Below are 21,178 nucleotides of genomic sequence, written 5' to 3' on the forward strand. Positions count from 1 at the left end.
ATGCTATCTGAAGAGTGGGAACCCGTGACAGCTACCAGATGGCACTCGGTGCTTCTTCGTCCGATTGTTCAGTGTTGATCAAGAATGGTCTGTTAAAACTCGACTGATTGACACGTCTCAAATCAACCTCCATGTCTGTTAGTCTTGGCAAGTTAATGGGAATAAGTATGGAGTACTGGTAGTTAGATCACCGTGGTCGCACCCGACTATCCCAATGCATGTTATCTTCAATTTCGCCTCTTCATTCATATATCGCTAAAAGCACAAATTATCTACTGGCTGGTAACCCGCAACCCAAGCAATGAAGCCGGAAAAGGGGCATCTCTTGTCTAGGGTATCTCATCGAGGTCGTCACCTCCAAAACCGAAGCTGAAACCGCCTCCGCCCTGCTGCTCATCGTCTGCAGCGCCAACAGCAGCATCCCATTTGCGCTTCTTTCCGCTCTTCTTATCCGCAAGAGCTACCGCCTTCTCGAAGACCTCCGGATAGCTACTTTGCATCCTCTCCATAAAGAGTCCATATGGGTCCTTGACCTTGTCATCGAAACCACTGACTTGATCAGCCTTATCCCGTAGGAAGGAGACGACCTCTGACAGCAGGTTCAAGCTTTGTGGCACGAAGTTTTGCGTGAGAGCGATGCCGCTCTCGAGGTTGACCACCAGATGCCACCATCCGCTTGGAACGTGCAAAATCTCACCCGCCTCGCATATGCCTTCAATGCAGTCGGGAAGTTGTCGTGCCTCTTCATGGAAAGTGAGGAGCCATTCAGCAATACTGAGGGGACTGGTCACCTCGCTGCTGTCGTCGGAAACGTAGACTCCGGGCACTTGTGTCGCAGGAGGGAACATGATCCAATACTTGCTTCCTTGAATAACAGCATTCCATGCACTTGTTGCATTGGGGTCTTTATGGAAGGTTGAACCACTTCGCTCGGGACCAACAATTAGCCAACGATGGGCAGGTCGTTCATCTCCAAGCACCTCGAACAGGTCAGGCCCAAAGCACTCAGGCTTACAGTATGCCGAATTTCCCTTCTCGGCCAGTGTGATGCCCATCTTCTCCGCAAATTTACGATCGAACAGATACAGAGGGCTTTCGTCCTTGTTGTTCTTCATGTAGTTATAGTAAGTTGCGTATGGCCAGTCCACAGCTTCGGCACGAAAGTCGACGTGGGCATACTTCTCCAGTAAGGTGTCAATGGTCCATTCGCTAAAGACTGGCCATTCCTGGATGCATTTGGTGAGAATGAATGGCTGCTCAGTCCACTTTTCGGCATATTGATCGTAGGTCATATTCTCAAGGCGGCGGATTTGGTTTGCCTTGGGAATCTTTGAGGTGAACTGAGAAAGCAAGACATGACTGCAGGCGAATGGCCGATGGAGGACATCTGAGAAGACGTTGCTGCAGTCAATCTTGGCTTGATAGTCATCTGGGAAACCTAGGACGGTCGACCTCCATGAACCTCGCCATCGAATATCTTTGCTGTCTTTTGGTGGTGACCTTGATTGAGTTTAGCTACCGTTTCATTGACACCTCAGGATATACATATCTGACTTCATGAGTCAAGTGAACTTACTGCAAGAATATTGGCTTCCAAAATTCATCTGAGTGGCAAAAAGCATAGAAAAACTTGCAAGTATGACTGAGCTTCAACAGAGCTTCAGCGTCAAACTGCTCAAGCACAAGGGAGACAACTTCGTCTGGAAGAAGTCTCCATGCTCCGATCGACCGCCTGGCATTACGGCCTGTAAAGAGGTACTGGTTGCCTAGAGGCTTGAGTCCCAGAGGATGCGAAGGGATTGAGTCACTGTGAAGTGTTGGCTCAGACATGTCATTCGTCCTATCACACAGCGAACTGTGTTGGCGAGTGCTATTATCAGCAACGGCCGAGGGCATTTTTGGTGGTTGAAGCTAGGGTCACTGTATATGAGGTGAGAAAGATAAGATTCAAAAAAGAACAGGAGGACAGAATAGGCAAAAACAGGGCTGGCTGTGGAGAAATGAGCTGTATTGTATCGTAGAAATGGTACGATACAAGCTGAGTACAGCTTCACAGTAGATATTGAGATGGGTCAGTCAGATGGACATGTACTTTCAAGTGTTGCAAGTCAAGTTTTTAGTGCGTAGGGCGGAAGAAAAATCGGCTGAGGAATGGGTTCGGTAACAGGACAAAGATGAGACTAGAGTTGCACTGCAGGAAAATCCTTTTCTTGAGTGGGAGACTACGTAGACATGTCCCATGGCTATCTACCTACTTTCTGGAATTGATATTCAACCTCTATGTTGCCAGGTTGCATAGAACGGTGCTTGTATGAGTGCTCAGAGTTTCAAACATGTACCATTGTATATAGTTTCTCTTAGGTACTGTTTGTCTTTATCTCTGACTGACTTATACTAGATCAGTACTGAGTCTGCCACATGTCTCATAACATTGGTATGACTATAGAATTGACAAGGTTAGAGAACAATAGGTTCTCATAGAGAGTAACATCATGTCGACAACAAGAGTCATAATCAGAGTCAGTCACTAAAACACCAAACAATCCTGTGTCGTGGGTGGCGGGTAGTGATCCGTGAGTGGATGGAGGGGCACATTTTTTTCTTCATGGCGGGGCAAAGTGGGATGGTTGCCTGTGGAGGGAAACGTAGGAAGGAGAAAAAAACTTTCTCATAGCGGCAGAGAAAAAAAAAAGCTGCGTTCAAACTCTGTGAGCGAGTAGATGCCCTGTGACTTCAGAGGAAGCCAAGGTAAAAAAAAAAGTTGGAGCCAAAAGGCAAATCAAGAAGCACCACAGGTCGGCCAAATGTACCCTAATCCGATTGATGCCCCGCTAAAACCTTGTCTCATTGGTCAGTGCCCGACTTGAGGTAAGCGGGTGGGCAGCGATGAAAAAAAATACTGCCTCCACGACCGCCCCTCACTCGACTTTTTTTCCTCTTCTCCTTCATACTCCATCCAGCAGGAACAACACAAATAGCAAACTCCATCCTAGATTTTTGTTGATTCTCTTTATTTGAGAATCTCGAGTCTAGTTGATACCAGCTTTCTTTTCAAACAAACGATCACCAGGCGCAGTCTTCTCCAGTAGAAGTTCTGCCCATTTTCTTCGCTTCCGTCACCCCGCGATTTATCATTTCTAGGTCGAGCTGTGCTTGATCTAGACTTTCCAAAGCCTCAACCGCAATCATGGCTGACAAGGGTCTTGAGGATGTCCCTGAGAGTGAGTCTCGCATTCCTACTCTGCATCTGCTTTGCGACGCCTTGATCTATTTTATCTTTCTGCCCGCACAACTCAATATAAGAATGAGTGTGTCGTGGGTTTGGTGAAAGATATGAACAAGCATCACAAACCAGCTGCACTACAAGCTATCAACACTCATGCTAATCATAACCAGCACAAATCGAGTCTAACTACGATGAGACGATCGACTCTTTCGATGACATGAGCCTCAAGTCTGAGCTCCTCCGAGGTGGTAAGTGTCTTGCGCACCGTACCCTATATATCCCACAAGTCGCTCACAATATCGCTCAGTTTACGCCTACGGTTTCGAGCGCCCCTCTGCTATCCAGCAGCGTGCTATCATGCCCGTCATCAAGGGCCACGATGTCATTGCTCAGGCCCAGTCCGGTACTGGAAAGACCGCTACCTTCTCCATCTCTGTCCTCCAGAAGATCGACACCAGCGTCAAGCAGTGCCAGGCTCTCATCCTCGCCCCCACCCGTGAGCTTGCTCAGCAGATTCAGAAGGTTGTCGTCGCTATTGGCGACTTCATGAACATTGAGTGCCACGCCTGCATTGGTGGTACCAGCGTCCGTGAGGACATGAAGGCCCTCCAGGACGGTCCTCACGTCGTCGTCGGTACTCCCGGCCGTGTCCACGACATGATGCAGCGCCGTTTCCTCAAGACCGACAGCATGAAGATGTTCGTCCTCGACGAGGCCGATGAGATGCTTTCTGTAAGAAGACCTTGTTTTCGATTTTTCTATTCATGGCGCTAACTTTCCTTTCAGCGCGGTTTCACCGAGCAGATCTACGACATCTTCCAGCTCCTTCCTCAGTCCACCCAGGTCGTCCTCCTCTCCGCCACCATGCCCCAGGACGTTCTTGAGGTCACCACCAAGTTCATGCGTGACCCCGTCCGCATTCTGGTCAAGAAGGACGAGCTTACCCTTGAGGGTATTAAGCAGTTCTACATTGCTGTTGAGAAGGAGGAGTGGAAGCTCGACACTCTTTCCGACTTGTACGAGACCGTCACCATCACCCAGGCCGTCATCTTCTGCAACACCCGCAGAAAGGTTGACTGGCTCACCGACAAGCTCACTGCCCGTGACTTCACCGTCTCCGCCATGCACGGTGACATGGACCAGGCTCAGCGTGACCTGATCATGAAGGAGTTCCGATCCGGCTCTTCTCGTGTCCTGATCGCCACTGACCTTCTGGCCCGTGGTATCGATGTCCAGCAGGTTTCCCTGGTCATCAACTACGATCTCCCCGCCAACCGTGAGAACTACATCCACCGAATTGGTCGTGGTGGTCGTTTCGGCCGAAAGGGTGTCGCCATCAACTTCGTTACCGCTGATGAGTAAGTTACAATCCTATCTAAGTCAGACAACTATGCTAACTACGTTACAGTGTGCGCATGATGAGGGAGATAGAACAGTTCTACTCTACACAGATCGAGGAGATGCCTATGAACGTTGCCGACCTCATCTAAGCTCAAACCAGAAAAAAAATAGTGAAAAAAGCAACACGGATCCTCCAAAATCCGTTTCTTTGGCTGCATCGCCAGCTTTTACGACCAGACGACACAGGGCAGCCTGGCATCTTTGGGAGGGTCATACGGAGAAATTTCTTGCGGCAGTTGTTGATAGATCTCGTTTCTAGAGTATCGCCTGGAAGGGCGGCACGCCTTTCATACCATGCTGCGCTGCCGCCAGTCCGGAAGGCGACATGTGGAGAAGAGGTCCCAATTTGACTTGGCCACATGAGAAAAGGCTTCGGGGTATTCCTCTGCGCCTTAATACCTTTGGGAGGTGCATAGGGGGCTACCAAAAAGTAATGCAATGGTTCTTTCGACCTGCTTTTTGTCTCTGTTATTTAGGGTGTCGTTATCATGATGAATGCTTTTCTTTTTTATCTTTCAAAACCTTTTCTCTCTTCGCAATTACGTGAACGTGATGATTCGAAACTCTCACTTTGTAAAGAAATGATCTTGTTATGCCGTCTCAATGGGCTATACACCAGTATACACCATAGATAGGGAAGGGGTTCGGTGGTTCAAAGAATAACCAGAACACAGAAGCCTATTGACAAAACGACTTAGATATACTCAAACACTAAAGCTCAGATTAGGCCATTTTAATCTTTATGACATCCTTAAACAAGTCTCGCTTTTTCTTCCACCCACCTGGGGTGGGGGTATCCTGTTATCATTCATCCTACCACTATTTTTGTAAAATCTCATCCCTAGTATCAAACTGATGTAGCTGCATGTACTTACAATATGTCTATTCTTACTAGGTATGTAGTAGAGTGAAAGTCAGGGTTCTTCTCATCCCACGGCAAAGTAGAACGATAGGAATCAATGTCTGCCGGGCTGGCTGAAGGTTGAAGAAGGAAACGTTCACCTTGCGTACAGCTTATCAGCTGCTAATACATGTCCATTTTCATTAGAATCAGTAGCTAATACAACTTGACACCTCACTTATTCAGATTTGACTTCACTGAAAGCGGCTATAATTGTTTATAAAATCAAAGAAGATCTGAATCAGGTTTGCAGTTAAAGAGAAAGAGACAAAAACACCAATGTTATAATTGAATGGGAAGTCATATAGAGATAGTCCATCAAGGCTCTCGTATAAATGAAAGTGCTGTATATAGCTCGTTGATCCATCTCTTCATCATCCTCTGCACATTGCTAACTGTACAATCATTTCCAAATTACGCTACACTATATACTACTCCTGATATCTGTGAGGAGATTGAGAACAAATGAAATCAAAGATAAAAATGCAGTCGGGTCAAGTCTTGGACCCGTCCTTATAACGCCATGTGTGGTATCGCCGCCCCGTGATAAATATGACTTAAGTAGCCACCAAGAAGACAGACCCGCAGAACCAATTCAAACACAAGCTGCGCCCTTTTTTTTATATTAACATCTTCTAGTAGTGGCTTTGGCCAAAAGATGTCTGCGCGGGTGGCGGGCTCCTGATGAACTGTCCAGTATAAGCACCGGGAATGGGAACAGCCTCATACGTTGGCTCTTGAGAGTCCATAGCACCGTGCTCGGAAACTTGAACGGTAGGAACAGCGGGAAGCGACGGGGCTGAAGTCTCAGTAGGCGTGAAAGCTGACTGGTTCAGCTTCGGGGTAGCAGAAGGTGCCTTGGTAGGGGGAGCCTGAAGTTTGAAGCCGGTGTCCTGAGGAACGAACTGGGACTTGGGCTCGGCGAACTGTGTACCAGGCGTGAAAGGGTTAGGGTTCTCGCTGATGTCGGACAAGTTTCGGTAGGCGGCGGGAGGGTGACGGGGTGACATGGCGTAAGCGCTGAGAGCGGGAGACTTGGGTCCGAAGCCAGGAGTGTTGGGAGCAGACTGGCTGCGAAGTTGAGCAAGGTAAAGATCAGAGCGGGCGCGGTCTCGCATGTCCATAGACTTGAAAAGGCGTTGCTTGGTGTAGTAGCGGTAGAAGACGACGCTGTAAAGGAGAATGGCGAGGAGCCCAACAACGATTTCGATGATCATGCAAATCATGGCCCAGTTTTGCAGACGGCAAACGAGTGAATACGAAACTTTGTCGCTGAAGAGGTCGGCTCGATGGTTGTTCACACAAGACCAACCCCACATGTCCTTGTTGTCGCCGTTGTTCCTTGAGCTCTGGAAGAGAGCAGCAGTGATGACCCAGAGGATGAGAGCGAAAATGAACTATAGCAAGTCAGTGCCGTTCATGAATCAGGTGTTCAGATGTTCGACTTACCCAACTGATGGCGAATATGGTGTAGTAGGCTCCAACTTTCTCGGCACGTCGGTGGCCACCTCGGCAGTAGGCAATGAAGACAAAAACACTAGCAATAAGAGAAACGCAAGCCATGGCAAGGACAAGCTTCTGTTGCCATGGGTTAGTGTTCTTGGCCCACGGGGGCATCTTGCTCTGACTTGGGAGGGCTCGAGTAGCGTTGAAGATAGAGAAAGAGGCTGAAAGCATTGCAAGAATGATAAGAGAGCAACTGAAGCTGACACCTCTGAGAGCGAATTTGGCCAGGCGAACGCGGGCTTTGATTTTCTGGCGATGTGTAAGTTGAGATGATCACATAATAGGGCTCATGAACTGGGTATACATACCACATCGCGAGCCTGCTCCTTTTCGGTAGACCGTTCCTGCTTCTCAAGGATATCCTCTTCTCGAAAGGTTGGGCTCAGAGGATTTTTGAGATGAGCAGGTGTTCCCGGCACCTTCATGGCGCTCTTCAGTGGTGTTTTGGGAGTCATTGGGACGGGAATTGATTCTCGTTGGGCGATGTAGCCAAAACCAACGTCAGCAGGCTGAGGTTGAGCGACGTGAGACTTGTCGGGGTCGGCAAATGGTGATCGAGCGTCAACGGGTGAGTGAACTGAAGTTGCTTCGGCGAATCGAGGAGTTCGAGGCTTCAATGAGCCGTCTGAGGATGATGATTCGGATGTTCCAGGTCGAGCTGCAGCGAGGTTGAGCGCGGCAGGCCTTCTCTTATCTTCTATAAGACAGTCAGTCAGTAAGCAGTCCTTTTTAATATGACAAGCTTGCTCCCTTGGAGACGGACCTGGACCAGCCATTCTTAGAACGAGTAAATGTGGAAGTGAACAAAAATATCAACAGCTAAATGGGAAGTAGGAGTCGAAGATGTTGATGAAGCAGGTATAAGAGCTTCGACGCAGTCCAAGCTCGCACCCCGTAATAGAATAAGAGAAATTGCAGAATAACAGAGAGACCAGCTATCGAGAGATTGGGAGAGAGGTCCGGCCAGACGGACTCGAGTGGGAAGCAACGAGTTTTGAGGATGGCGGCAACAGAAGGAACAAGAACTCTCATTCGACAAGATCAAAAGACACCAAGGACAGGATAAGACATTGGAGTGAGGGGCGTGCCGCAAATAGAAACACAAGATGGCCTTACCAAAAAGATGGGCGGATATGCAGAAACACCTGTGATAGGCAGATGCCAACCGCCCGTTGAGTGACTCGCCTTGGAATTAGACGCCCAAGTGGTTGATGGGATGGTAGGTCAAGCTCCGCTGGCCTGGTTTGGTTTGATCACAACCTAGGCGGATGAACAGATAACCTTGTGTCGCCGTGTTGAAGAACTGTGATACCAGAGAAAGGTAGCTAGAAGATCTTTGGAACTCAGAGAGATGGCCACGAATAGACAAGTTGAGTTGCAAAAGGGAGGGGTTCACCGAGGAATTTGGGAGGGCTGCGGTGTTATGTGAAGTGTTACTGTAGAGTGGAGGTAGAGAGAGTATGCTGCGGACAGGGTACAGTGGTATTGTGTGCTCTCGTGGCACTCGTGAGCCAAAAAGAGACCATGTCCGGCTGGAATCATCCGGGACAATTTCTGCATGTTACCCTGACAGATCCATCCTGTCCGCTTCCCGTGTTGAGCGATATCACTGGGTAGTAAAAGTCGCCCGGCGGTTAAGACTGCTGGGAGTTGAAGCGTGGATCGTGGAGAGAGGGCGTCCTTGTTATCCCATTGGCTGGATTGTACAGCCGCTCTTTGGACCCTGGCCGTTGATCTGCCGCTTTGATAGGCTATGTTTCTGCAAGCGCTTCTGGTCTTCACTCGGATGTGTCCAATCAGCTTGTCATAAGCTGTGATGAGCTGGGGTGTATTCCCAGCCACATGCAGGCTTCGGCGGCAACAAACGACTTTTGTTTCGACGTGAAGAGATCAACCTACGGCTCGGCCCACCAAGAATGTTGAATTAAGATTTGCCATCGACTCGGAGCTTCACAGAAGACGCGCCAGTATACAAGGGTCCCGGTAGTCTTGGCAGAAGCAGAAGAATGAGTGAGTGACTTTTCAAGTCTAACGCATTGGTCAAGCAGGCTACCAGGTAGCCAGGCTGCTGGTTGCACACGAGGTGAGCGGGATATTCTCCAAGATGCAGTCATGGTTACTCATGTACTGCACTGTAACAGTGAGACACCATTAACGCAGCATGGTAAGAATCGTACATGACGCGGATTCCGAAGTATCCATAGTGTGGTTTCTGGAATACAAAAATTGATAAAGATAGTATCAAATGCAAGGTTGATCAACGTCTTGGTCCCAACTCTGGTACCGTTTCGATATAGTTGGTGATTCTTATTTTCGGAAAAATTGGTTGATTTCCAGGTTGGGTTGGTAACTTACTTAAAGGTTGGTATACTGGATATTATCCCCTCTTCTTGGCGTTCTGTCAGCAAGCGGCGAGGCTTATCACCAACGCAAAAGCTCTGTGCCTTATTTCTCCAGCACGTGGATGATGCACAGTCAAGAACGAAAGCTGGTCAATTTTGACTAGAACAAATATCGAACCATTAATTGCAAACACCTTTGATTTCATCAGATGTGGCTGGGCCATTCGCACATGAACGCTTCAGAACCGAAGTTGAACCCCCAGTACTAAATTAGAGAATGACAATTGTGAACGACACCAGCATGGTTCTTCCACAGTGCCTCATCAAAATGCACATTCCATAAGCTACATACAGAGGCAGGCATCCTGATTTCTCAAGCCTAGAGTAGCTCTTTCTTTTTGAAAACAACACATCCCATATGGAAATAATCTGGCCTTACCCCGTACAAGGTCAGACTTCCTGCACTTGAAGATGAAATGGGATAATGACGGATTTATTCTCTTCCATCGAGCCCGTTGCAATGCATAGGCTTGCTTATCTCATACCTATCCAAGTTACCATCGAGTCAGCACTCGACTTTCAACATCACGGAGCTCACATTTGATCAGAGGGTACAGAGTCTCAAATAAAAGCCGAAGCTCTTCCGAAGGAGGGGCATTCGATGCTTATCAGTTTATCGGTCCGTAATAGGATTAGCGTAAGAGTCATAGCCCATTTCGACAGACTGCACACGAGGAATTTTTGCCATCATCAAGGCGAAATACGTAAAATCTTGGCCCTTGACGACCTCAACTTCGAGAACCACTCGCTAAATCCTTGATTTCTGGATTGTAATTTTCCCCCGATCCAGACGACCGATTTTTCGACTCGAATCCGCCCTTCCGTTGCTTCACGACCGAAAAACCACATCTGAAATACCGCCGCCTTAATTGCCCCGCCTTCATCATGTCTGCCAACGGCGACCCCAAAATCGACGACATCGAGTCCGAGTCTGACGGAGAGTCTGTCGGCCACAACGAGGCTGCTGACGATGTCCCTCTCAAGTCGGCCCTCAAGAATTCCAACCCAGCTATCGCCGAGCCCGCCGCTCAAAGACCTCCGCTGCCCCCCCAAACCGACCCTAAAGACCTCGATGTCGCCAGCTTGACTCCTTTGACACCCGAGATTATCGCTCGACAAGCGACTATCAACATTGGTACCATCGGTCACGTCGCTCACGGAAAGTCTACTGTTGTCAAGGCCATCTCTGGTGTTCAGACCGTTCGATTCAAGAACGAGCTGATTCGAAACATTACCATTAAGTTGGGTTACGCCAACGCCAAGATCTACAAGTGTGATAACCAGGCATGCCCTCGACCTGGCTGCTACCGAAGTTACAAGAGTGAGAAGGAGGTCGACCCTCCCTGTGAACGAGATGGATGTGGCGGTACTTACAGACTATTGAGACACGTCTCGTAAGTTGGAAACCGAAACCTCCCGTAGGAGGTGATTGCTGACACTATCAGATTTGTCGATTGCCCTGGTCACGATATTCTCATGAGCACTATGTTGTCAGGAGCTGCTGTCATGGACGCTGCTCTTCTCCTTATCGCCGGTAACGAATCTTGCCCCCAGCCTCAGACCTCCGAGCATTTGGCTGCCATTGAGATCATGAAGCTCGACAAGATCATCATTCTCCAAAACAAGGTCGATCTTATGCGGGAAGAGGCTGCTCAGCAGCACTACCAGTCCATCCTCAAGTTCATCCGAGGAACCGTTGCTGGCAAGTCCCCAGTTATTCCCATCTCTGCCCAGCTCAAGTTCAACATCGATGCCGTCAACGAGGCCATCGTCAACACCATCCCCGTCCCCCCTAGAGATTTCAGCATTGACCCTCACATGATTGTCATTCGATCATTCGATGTCAACAAGCCCGGTTCCGAGATCGATGAGCTCAAGGGTGGTGTTGCTGGTGGTTCTATCCTCCATGGTGTCGTCAAGTTGGGTGATGAGATTGAGATCCGACCTGGTATCGTTGCCCGAGACGAAAGCGGTGCCCTCAAGTGCACTCCCATCTTCAGCCGAGTCGTTTCGCTCAACTCTGAGGCCAATGACCTCAAGTACGCTGTTCCTGGTGGTCTCATTGGTGTCGGTACCCGAATCGACCCTACGCTTTGCCGAGCCGATCGTCTTGTTGGTTTCGTCCTGGGTCTCAAGGGCCGTCTGCCCGAGATCTACAGTGAGATCGAGGTTAACTTCTACCTCCTCCGTCGTCTCCTCGGTGTCAGGACTGCCGATGGAAAACAAGCCAAGGTTGCCAAGCTCGCCAAGAACGAGGTTATCATGGTCAACATTGGTTCCACCTCTACCGGTGCCAAGGTTGCCGCTATCAAGAACGATGCTGCTAAACTTGTCTTGACCAGCCCTGCCTGTACCAACATCGGCGAGAAGGTTGCCCTGAGCCGACGTATCGAGAAGCATTGGCGTCTTATTGGTTGGGCTACCATTGCTGCGTAAGTTACTTTCCCTTAAATATTCCCAACCCCCCTGAGAGAACATCTCGGCTAACTATTTCTAACAGTGGTGTGACACTCGAGCCTAGCACTGCCTAAATGATCATGTAGAAACGAAACAATTGAAACCCTTTTCGCAGGACTTTTCAGCTGCGTGATATGCCGAGTTCGAGAACGCCAAGTTTTGAAGAACAGAGTCCTCGAAGGCAATTTGAGTAGAAGGTTGGCGCTGGACCAGGCATGGTGTTAAAAGTGGTCTTTTTACGGGAGCATGGGGGCGAGGGAAAAGGGGGCTATAGAAATGTCCTGGTCAACATGCCTCAAGCTTTTGTGGTTGCGACTAGCGGACAAGCTGTGTAGTTGCGATGTAAATGCATCAAGGGGTCACATCAACCTCACAGGGGAGAGAGCAAAAGTTTTCGCCAAGTGGTCATAGCAGGAAATGAAGAGATTATCATGACCAAACCTCCAAGAATTATATTACAATATCTATTTGCGAACTTTGCGCGCGTGCTTGACCAAGTTTTCTATAACCCCTTCGAACGCTTCCCTGTCGCCAATCTTTTCGTCTGTCCTCTTTTTCCAATACTCCAGCGCCTCTTTCGCCGCTTCCTCTAAGCCTTCCAGCTTGGCGATGTGAGCTTTGAGTTCGTTATCTGTCATACCATCAAGAGCTTCGTCCGTAGTTTGGCAAAGGTAACGAGCAGCCACGAGATCCAGCTCTGGCTGCGGCGGTGGCCCACGACGCTTCCTTGACGATGCAGAAGGCTTTCCTTGGGTATCAACTGACGTAGATGAGTTGTTGCCCTCGCCCTGCCGTAACCGTGAGACAGATCTGGAATCTGTAGAATTTCGAGGGGAGAGTCCAGGAACATTCAGTGAGGGGAGAACAAGCTTCTTTTGCTTGGAGGCGGGCAGAATCTCATCCAGATCAACCGGGACACCCAACGAGACGAGGAAAAGGCGGCGTGTACGAGAGCGGATCCAGTCGGGAGGGGCTAGGGGCGGGGGCGCAACGAGTTGAGACCAAAGAGATGCTGATCGTGGCGTAAAGAACACGGAGTCTTTTGATAGAGGAGGGAATTGGGGGAGGTCGAGCTCTTCCGGGGGGAATAGCGTAGCGAGGAAGGGCTCCAATGCATTCATGACCCCTTCTGCATCGACGCCGTCAAAGTCGGGTATGGGCTGGATAATAGTCAATGGCTAAACGCCCACACATCTCTGGGAACAACTTACAAATGGCAATGTAGATTGCGGCGTGGGTTGCGAAGCAGCAACAGGCGCTGGAGTTTCTGCTTCCTGGAATCCATCCTCAAAGTCGTCGAAATCGTCATCCTCATTACCCTCTTCAAAGTCGTCAAAGTCGTCACCAAACTCATCATCGTCATTGGCTTCGTTATCGTCATCATCTTGTTCCATGTCGTCATTTCCGATATCACCGTCACTGTCACCATTTTGCAAGGGAGCAGCTAGAGCGCCAGGCTCTTCGGAAGGTTCATCTTGTAACTTCGTGTTTGTAGGATCGGGGGAGGGTGTTGAATTGTCTACGCGAGCAAGTTTCAGCGGTCAATGAACATTCTTGTGATTTTTAGGACTTTGCTACTCCCGTACCAGAATTGCTTTCCACATTTGTGCTCTCGCCCTGAATCTCCTTGACCTGCCCATCAGAATCCACGAGAATATCTGGGGAAGCATCCGCCTTGCGCTTCTCCTCGTACTGGACAGAGTACGATCGGCTTCTGGTCCCTGGTGCCTCCTCTACGACGGTTGTGGGAGGGTTAACTTCGGGGGTTGAGACGGCATCATCGGATGTGGCTGTTTCAGGTACAATTGCGATCTCGTCAGGCTGAGCATCTTGTCCTCGCAAGTCGTACGCTTGAGTTCCGGGAACCTCGCCGTGCGAAGGTTGGTCGTCGACCTTCTCGACCCGGGTTTTGGGAATTGGTGAACTAATCTTGGGGCTTCCGGAACCAGATGCAGCATCCGTAAACTGGTCATCGGACTCGGACTCCTCAGCTAGGTCGTGTCAGCAAAGGTGTACGGGCGATACGGGTATCAGGTAGTCCTCATACCAAGTTCGCGGGCTCCGGGGTCCTCGACGGGAGCACCCTTGGGAGGCTCAAGCTTCTCGGCGTCTGTCATGATGACGAAAGTCGGATAGAATTGGTGCTTTGAGCTCTACAGCATGCGGTATTGATAATCGGAACTGAGCAGGAGGGAATCGTGGGAGCCTGTTCGGGGTGGTAAGTGTGTTACGAGCGGCTATCAAGTAAAGAGCGCGCAAGAATGCCGATAATATCAGCGCAGCAGAGTTAATAACGTTGTCTATGTCAATATGATTGTACAGTACGTATGAAAGGAGTTCAGTTTGGACTCTTGAAGTTGGTCTGGTCTGGAGCTCCGTCTACCTAGTGGGCAAGTACCATCACGTGGGGCTTTGCGCGGCTCATCCATTCACACTTGGCATTTTTGAGTTATCCCTGCATCAGTTTAGTCTAGAACACGACAGGGACGCCGAATTTGGGTAGGATGGTACAACTCGTGCGAGAATACTTGGCAGGACACTACATTAGTATAGGCTGTCGTGAGACTAGATGAAACCTGGAAGAGACGATGGCATAGTAAAAGGGCGATGCTTACAGACTTTTCTTTCTTGATACTGTACATGAGTAGGTGTGATCCGAATCTCTTAGCTTAGAATATATATGCCGCTTCCACTTGAATACTACCAGGTCAATGGCACTTAGACTGGGTAAAAACTTACAGGTAATTAGAGAGACTCTATCTCAAGGTCTATTGTGCCCCAGCATCCTCCTATTCTACGTGTATTCTTTTATGTTGTCGGTGTCTCATGCCATCTTGATAATTGAATGAGTTGACCTATGGTACCTAAGTATTAGCTAGTAGGTAGTTTTGCTTTATAATGACTACTATGGAACTTTAGTACCTGGTATTTACAAACATGTAGCTATTGCTGATATTCAGGACAATGCTTCGAATTGATGCTGTCTTGACCGCTTTACATCTACCGCTACCCTGATCAGAAATACGTCTTGTGAGTTTCATTTGTCTAGTCATTAATACCGCGTGATGAACTTGATATTCGTCTTCATCGAGATCGCTACACTCAGCTCAAAGCAGCACCGTCTTAAACGGAGCCTGAAATTGTGTCTAAAAGCAGCTTAGCTCAGGCACGGTTCAGATTGACGGTGTGCTCACCTCAAAACGCGTCTCCACAAAAAAAGCTCCCAAGCGCTATGGACCAGCCTTCAATAAATCCGTTGCCATCAACGACCATACTCTCACATCCCGACTATCGCAGTCATCTCATCCCAGGTCTTGCTTTTGGCCATCGGGAAACATCAACTCCGACGTCTTGAATCTCATTGAAGTCGGCTCAGAAATACCACACCCGACAATTCTTCCGATTCGAGCCAGCTGATCCTCGACCCTGACCCCCAACATGTCGTTCAGCTTCGGAAACACAAGCTCTTCGGGCGCATCGAACAACAACACGACATCGACTGCGCCAGCTTCTGGCAACCTGTTTGGAGCTGCTACTGGGAGCCCCGGCTTCTCGTTCGGCTCTATCGGTGGTTCCGCCGCCGGTAACAACTCGACACCTACCGCCAACACTACAAGCAACTTGTTCGGTGGTCAACAAAGCGGCGCAACAGCTCAGAAGCCCGCTGGAGGTCTGTTTGGCGGCGGCGCGACTGCGAACAACACCTCTACTACACCCTCCTCCAGCGGTATCTTCGGCGGAGGAGGCTCTACTACTCCTGCGACAGGCGGGCTTTTTGGAGGAGGTGCCTCTACCACGCCTGCAGCAACTACAGCTCCTTCCAGCGGTGGAATGTTTGGCGGCGGCGGCACTACTACGGCCCCTGCATCTGGAGGGCTGTTTGGAAACGCAGGAAACAACACAAGCAAGCCTGCCAGCAACCTCTTCGGAGGTGGTGGCTCCTCTGCCGCTGCTGGTAGCACTGGTGGTCTGTTTGGCCAGAACAACGCCAACCAGACCTCAACTGCCACCACCGCAGCCCCTTCAACGTCAGGTTTGTTCGGTAACGCTGCTGCTGGCGCTGCTACTCCCGCTAAGCCTACCTTTTCTTTACCATCAACGACCCCAGCTGGAGCACCGCCTACCGATGCCGCGAAGCCTGCCGGTGGATTGTTTGGCAACACTGGTGCACAAGCCTCCACCGGATCCTCTGGACTATTTGGAAACGCAGCAAAGCCAGCAACTACCACCACATCGTCTGCTCAGCCTAGCACGACGGCTTCAGCAACGCCTGGTGGTCTTTTCGGTGGAGGAGGCCAGTCTGGGAACAGCACTCCTGCCGGAGGTCTTTTCGGAGCAAAGCCAGCAGCTGCCCCTTCTCCCGCTCCTGCTGCTGGTGGCTTGTTCGGCGCAAAGCCTGAAGGAGCTGCCCCTGCTGCCGCATCACAAGGAGGCTCAGCCCCTTCTACCACTGCAACATCTCTGTTCGGTGCTAAGCCTGCAGCCCCAGCGACTTCGACAGCAGGCTCAGCACCAGCTGGTGGCCTCTTTGGTGGCGGCGCAACAACTTCCGCTGCATCTGGAAGTTCCACCACCGCCACAGCCGGAGGACTGTTCGGAAACAAGCCTGCGACCACCACGACTTCTGCTGCAACTCCTGCTGCGACTTCAACTGCTGGCGGTCTTTTTGGCGGCGCTCCTAAGCCCTCTACCGAAACACCTACCACAAAGCCAGCTGGTGGCTTGTTCGGCGCTCCTGCTAGCAGTCAAGCAGCAGGCTCGACAGCTGCTACCACTGCTACCACTGGCGCATCAACGACCACGTCTGCTCCAGCAACGGGCTCTACTCCTGCTCCAGCCAGCAGTTTGTTCGGTGCGAAGCCAGCCACAGATGCCAGCAAGGACGCGGTTAAGCCTGCGACTACCAGCACCACTCCCGGTCCTCTGGGCGCCTCTACAACTGGCCCAACATCCCAGATGGCCCGCCTCAAGAACAAGACCATGGAAGACATTGTGACAAGATGGGCATCGGATCTTTCCAAGTATCAGAAAGAATTTAAGGAGCAAGCTACTACCGTGTCTACTTGGGATAGAAGCCTTGTAGAGAATGGCGAGAAGATCCAGAAGCTCTACCTCGATACGTTTGAAGCCGAGCGAGCGAGCCACGAAATCGAGCGACAACTTGCTGCTGTCGAGAGTCAACAAGATGAGCTTGAGGCATGGTTGGACCGTTATGAGTCCGAGGTTCAAGACATGTTCGCTAAACAGCTTGGCCCTGGCGAACAGTTGGCTGGACCTGATCAGGAACGTGAGCGTACTTACAAGCTGGCTGAGAAGCTCACACAACAGTTGGATGAGAAGTCCCGTGATTTGTCCAAGATGGTTAAGGAAATCAACGACATTTCTGGTACATTGAACAAGGGCGCTAAACCCGAGGACCCTGTAAGTCGCATACCGGCTCTAAAACAAAGACTAAACTTTGCTAACACTTTATTACAGCTAAGCCAAATCGTCCGGGTCCTTAACGGCCACCTGACACAGCTGCAGTGGATTGATGCTAATGCCTCGTCACTACAAGCCAAGGTGGCAGCTGCTCAGAAATCAAGCAGCAACCTGGGAAGCCACTATGCTGGCTCGGATAATGATGCGGCGGAGAGCTTCTATCGCTCATACATGGGACGGCGATGAAGAGAATGGTTGTAATTATTGATTGGAGTTTTAGGCAAGGGATCCAGGTAATTCTCTATCAAAGATGAAATACGAAAGAAAGCATGCGTAGCCATGGATACGGTCGATAATCAGTCTGCAGGAATGGCCTGGGACTTGAACCTTGGGAAGTGCAAATGTGCCAATGTTCTTGTACACTAGTTTAGACTATGGAAAAGTCAAGCTCTGAATGAATTGCGATTTCATGCCGAGTTCTCTCAATTGATAATTGTAACACCCCCTGTGACCCTGGCGAGCCGCGTTGGATCTCGCTGAATTCTGGTCTCCCCCTCACGCTTTACCTGACCTATTCGGTGGTCCGTAGTCGCAGTTGTTTAGTGCTGCTCGCCGCCCTGCTCCTTGGTGATCTCATCACTGTAAGGAATTGATGTCAGTGTTTCGCTCGAATCGGATGCTAGAGCATCACAGAGATGATGGTCGAGGAACATACATGTGCTTGGAGAGACGGTCAAGGTGCTGCTGCTGCTCTTGGAGCTTCTTCTTGAGCTCAATGAGCTTCTCCTTCTCACGCTGGCGGATAGCGTAGTCCTCGCTAGCCTTCTCACGTCGCTGGAAAGCATCACTAGAAGCGCAATGGTTAGAATGGCTCAATTGGAATCGCAGCTCTGAAACTCACCCGCCTCCGGAAGCGCGGGGAGCTCCAGTAGCACCCTCGGACATGACGCGAGGAGTGGTAGAGAAGCATCGAATGGGCCGGAAGGCGGCCGTCTGGCGGAAAGATGTGCGAAGCATTGTTGCGATATGTGTCCAATTACTCGTTGTTGCTTGCTAGGAACAGAAGATGGATTGGTTTGAGGATCGTGGTTTGTTTTGTAGCCGATGACGTTGCCGTGTTGGTGGGAGAGCCGAGATGATCTGACGACAGTGACAGTGAGCTTCTGGGTCGGGCTAAGCGTTGTACTTCAGCTCCGGAATAGGCCTGTACTTAGAGCCCACCTTAGATTCTAGTGACTGGTAGGTACTCCCCTAACAACGGTGGACCACTGACGGTAAATCCCGGCCGGTTCCGTATGGAAGCTCGGATCTGACTGATTGTCAGCCAACCTTTCAAGACATTAGAATCCAGTAGCTGGGGTCGAGATCTTGGTTCCAGGGTGCCTGGCAGAGGCAATCTACCCTGTATTCGCTTTAATGCCCTTTCTTTTATCAGTTTTACTCAAATTCCATATCACTGTTGTCTCATTTCTTGACCTTTGTGAACACAACAAAGTCACATGTGATGGGACCTAGAGGTAGCTTGGAGTTCAAGCAGCCTGTACATGACATCAGAGCTCTTTTCGAAGTGGGGTTCATCCAGGCACTGAATCCTGGCTATGAGGAGACATGGCTTTTTGGGAACAACAAACAAGGTCGCCTTGTGAAGATGAGCTGAGATTATCCTCAGCTACTATCACCGCAAAGCATCATGTGGCACACAATTTATAGTCAGTATTTATCGTATCAGACTTACATATCAGGTTATCCAACTGGGTTTGCACTGAAGCTTATAGCATCCCTGGTGGGTCAAGAGTCCCGTCTCTTAGATTGAGCTCTTCCTTAAAAGGGCGACGACAATGGTTTACGAGCCTAATACGAACAAAGGTACGATATTGGCTACCTAGCAGAACAATAGCTTGTGATTTATATCTATTGATCATGTGGTACATCCTGGCCACGAGTGTGGCAGAAACTGGCGTTGCAAGGGTAGGTTGGCAATAATCATGTTGTAGATTGTGCCTTGGTATGTACATTCCAGTCAGTCGGAAGCTTGTGTAACTTCATTTATGTCTCGCAAAACAGAACAACCCAAGCAGGCAGGATTAAAGCGTACATAGCAGATAGTACAGAGTTGAGTCCTCACCCCCATATCCAAACCCAGTTTTATACAACCTGAAACCATCGTGAGGCACTGGTCATTAGCAGGCTTATGGCAGTCTTATTATAGAATGTAAAGCATGATAGTTATTTAAAAAAGAAGCCAGATCAAACACAGGGACAACTCCATGCAATGGCTTCTCCTGGAACCAACGGTAGAACCCGTGAATGATGGTTCCTGTCGCACATTGAAGTTTCGTGTCGGCACTTGTGTGGCTGTTCCGAGCACACCAACAGCCCGCCTGGAACTGACAGGACAAAGGAGGTCGCATGATGACGATGATGACATTTGACACCTTGGACCCCTCTTTCTCTTGTTGGTAGGAAAGAAGCCTAATCTAATGCTAAAACCGCCCGTCGCTCGGCCGTTGACTTGTCTTTTGGTGAATTAAACGGCGTCTTGTCTTGTTCTCGATCAGATCTGAGTTGGTTCCTATACAGTGAGACAACTAGGATAGGACCACAGTCAAGGCACGGAACATGGAGATTCTGCAGACTATACGATCAGGGCGTGAAGCAATGACGATGCTGGGCAAGGCAAGCCAGGTACTGTACTGGAGAGCAGCGATAAAGAAAGGTACCATGGAGATCTGCCATGGATTCATCCACGTGAGACCTTAATAGAAACTCATTCCATTTGGCAACTTAGAACGAGTGATGGATAAAGGATGCGTTGATTGGTGGTTAAGCATGAATTAGAAGTAATCAATCCACTGGAGTTCCAGGGCACAGCTCATCATCATCCGCTGGCTCACAGCCCAGTGGGGTGGAGCGGGGAGTACCTTGGGCAGCCTAGCAGCCCATGCCAGGCAAGCCAGGGGAGTACGGTATCTAAGAGTGGGGCAACCCGACACTTCACAGGCATTGACACTGATTGTCAATTGGCAGTGAGCATCAGAGGTGCCCCTTCCAAAGGTCGATCTAATATCGCTGAGAGCTTTCGTCACCCAAAAGCTGCCCATTGCCCAGCCCAGCCCAGCCCAGCCCAGTCCAGTCCAGTTCAGTCCAATCCCCAACAACACTCCCCCGTCCTCCCGTCAATCTTACCAGCTCGCTGTTCACTCAGGTTCCGTCCCGCAAAACCAAAAGCCACTTCTTTTTTTCATCCCTCTACTACTCTACTCTTGGCCTTTCATTCCGTTCGCCATCACCATCTATCTTTCCTTCATCTGAAAGCTTCTTCTCAGCTGAATTTCGTTACTTCCTTCCCCTTTCCTTTAAACAACCTTTCTAAACCAACTTCCACGACTTTAGGTAAGTTTACACCGCTTCACCCTTTCTGCTTTCAATATACCCTTCTGGTATTCTTTTGCTTCTAAAAGAGTCCTGTTCATCACGGCAATACTCTCTTTTTTGTTGTTGTTTGATTGCGTTTTGTTGTGTCCTTTCCCCTCTGTCGTCATTACCCCCCCTCAAAAGCGAAACGAACACGCACCAGTTATTCCCCCTTGGATCCTCTTTGGGCGTCATCACCACCACGAATAAGCGATAGCCGCATTCTCTCTACTGTCGACGATATCATATACGAAATACAAGGATATCTCGCCCATCACCGCCTCGTTGCTCGTCGCTGCTGCTGTTGTCTGTTCTCAGGAGGCCGTCGTCTCAGAAACCCCCTCCGCCACTGACAGCCCAAGAGCGGGGAGCCTCACCGAATCGTCGCCGCCCGCTCTAGCCACGCACTAGGCGCGCAACTGCTCTCCCTGTTTATCGCTTAAGACGATC

At 49.8% G+C, this 21,178-nt stretch overlaps 7 protein-coding genes across 7 annotated transcripts; 3 read left to right on the forward strand and 4 right to left on the reverse strand.

Moving 5' to 3' along the window:
- Positions 1-329: 329 nt before the first annotated feature.
- FIESC28_06123 (uncharacterized protein) lies at positions 330-1,896 on the reverse strand (the record flags this gene model as incomplete). Its single annotated transcript, XM_031160268.1, has 2 exons — positions 330-1,500; positions 1,577-1,896. The coding sequence occupies 2 exons, from the start codon at positions 1,894-1,896 to the stop codon at positions 330-332; spliced, it is 1,491 nt and encodes a 496-aa protein (XP_031015687.1).
- A 1,291-nt stretch (positions 1,897-3,187) lies between these two features.
- FIESC28_06124 (uncharacterized protein) lies at positions 3,188-4,716 on the forward strand (the record flags this gene model as incomplete). The annotated part of the gene is made up of 5 exons (XM_031160269.1): positions 3,188-3,221; positions 3,397-3,474; positions 3,534-3,958; positions 4,013-4,584; positions 4,635-4,716. The coding sequence occupies 5 exons, from the start codon at positions 3,188-3,190 to the stop codon at positions 4,714-4,716; spliced, it is 1,191 nt and encodes a 396-aa protein (XP_031015688.1).
- Positions 4,717-6,163: 1,447 nt separating this feature from the next.
- Positions 6,164-7,810, reverse strand: FIESC28_06125 (uncharacterized protein; the record flags this gene model as incomplete). Its single annotated transcript, XM_031160270.1, has 4 exons — positions 6,164-6,925; positions 6,978-7,283; positions 7,343-7,731; positions 7,798-7,810. The coding sequence occupies 4 exons, from the start codon at positions 7,808-7,810 to the stop codon at positions 6,164-6,166; spliced, it is 1,470 nt and encodes a 489-aa protein (XP_031015689.1).
- A 2,511-nt stretch (positions 7,811-10,321) lies between these two features.
- Positions 10,322-11,967, forward strand: FIESC28_06126 (uncharacterized protein; the record flags this gene model as incomplete). Its single annotated transcript, XM_031160271.1, has 3 exons — positions 10,322-10,830; positions 10,882-11,868; positions 11,937-11,967. The coding sequence occupies 3 exons, from the start codon at positions 10,322-10,324 to the stop codon at positions 11,965-11,967; spliced, it is 1,527 nt and encodes a 508-aa protein (XP_031015690.1).
- A 390-nt stretch (positions 11,968-12,357) lies between these two features.
- On the reverse strand, positions 12,358-14,010 carry FIESC28_06127 (uncharacterized protein; the record flags this gene model as incomplete). Its single annotated transcript, XM_031160272.1, has 4 exons — positions 12,358-13,053; positions 13,105-13,412; positions 13,480-13,884; positions 13,941-14,010. The coding sequence occupies 4 exons, from the start codon at positions 14,008-14,010 to the stop codon at positions 12,358-12,360; spliced, it is 1,479 nt and encodes a 492-aa protein (XP_031015691.1).
- Positions 14,011-15,331: 1,321 nt separating this feature from the next.
- Positions 15,332-17,560, forward strand: FIESC28_06128 (uncharacterized protein; the record flags this gene model as incomplete). Its single annotated transcript, XM_031160273.1, has 2 exons — positions 15,332-17,314; positions 17,372-17,560. 2 exons carry the CDS (start codon positions 15,332-15,334, stop codon positions 17,558-17,560), a joined length of 2,172 nt encoding a protein of 723 aa, XP_031015692.1.
- A 353-nt stretch (positions 17,561-17,913) lies between these two features.
- Positions 17,914-18,331, reverse strand: FIESC28_06129 (uncharacterized protein; the record flags this gene model as incomplete). The annotated part of the gene is made up of 3 exons (XM_031160274.1): positions 17,914-17,953; positions 18,030-18,161; positions 18,216-18,331. The coding sequence occupies 3 exons, from the start codon at positions 18,329-18,331 to the stop codon at positions 17,914-17,916; spliced, it is 288 nt and encodes a 95-aa protein (XP_031015693.1).
- Positions 18,332-21,178: the final 2,847 nt, after the last annotated feature.

The sequence above is a fragment of the Fusarium coffeatum genome, assembly GCF_003316985.1.
Source record: "Fusarium coffeatum strain FIESC_28 chromosome Unknown BRIP53273_contig_132, whole genome shotgun sequence".
In the NCBI taxonomy this organism is placed as follows: Eukaryota; Fungi; Ascomycota; class Sordariomycetes; order Hypocreales; family Nectriaceae; genus Fusarium; species Fusarium coffeatum.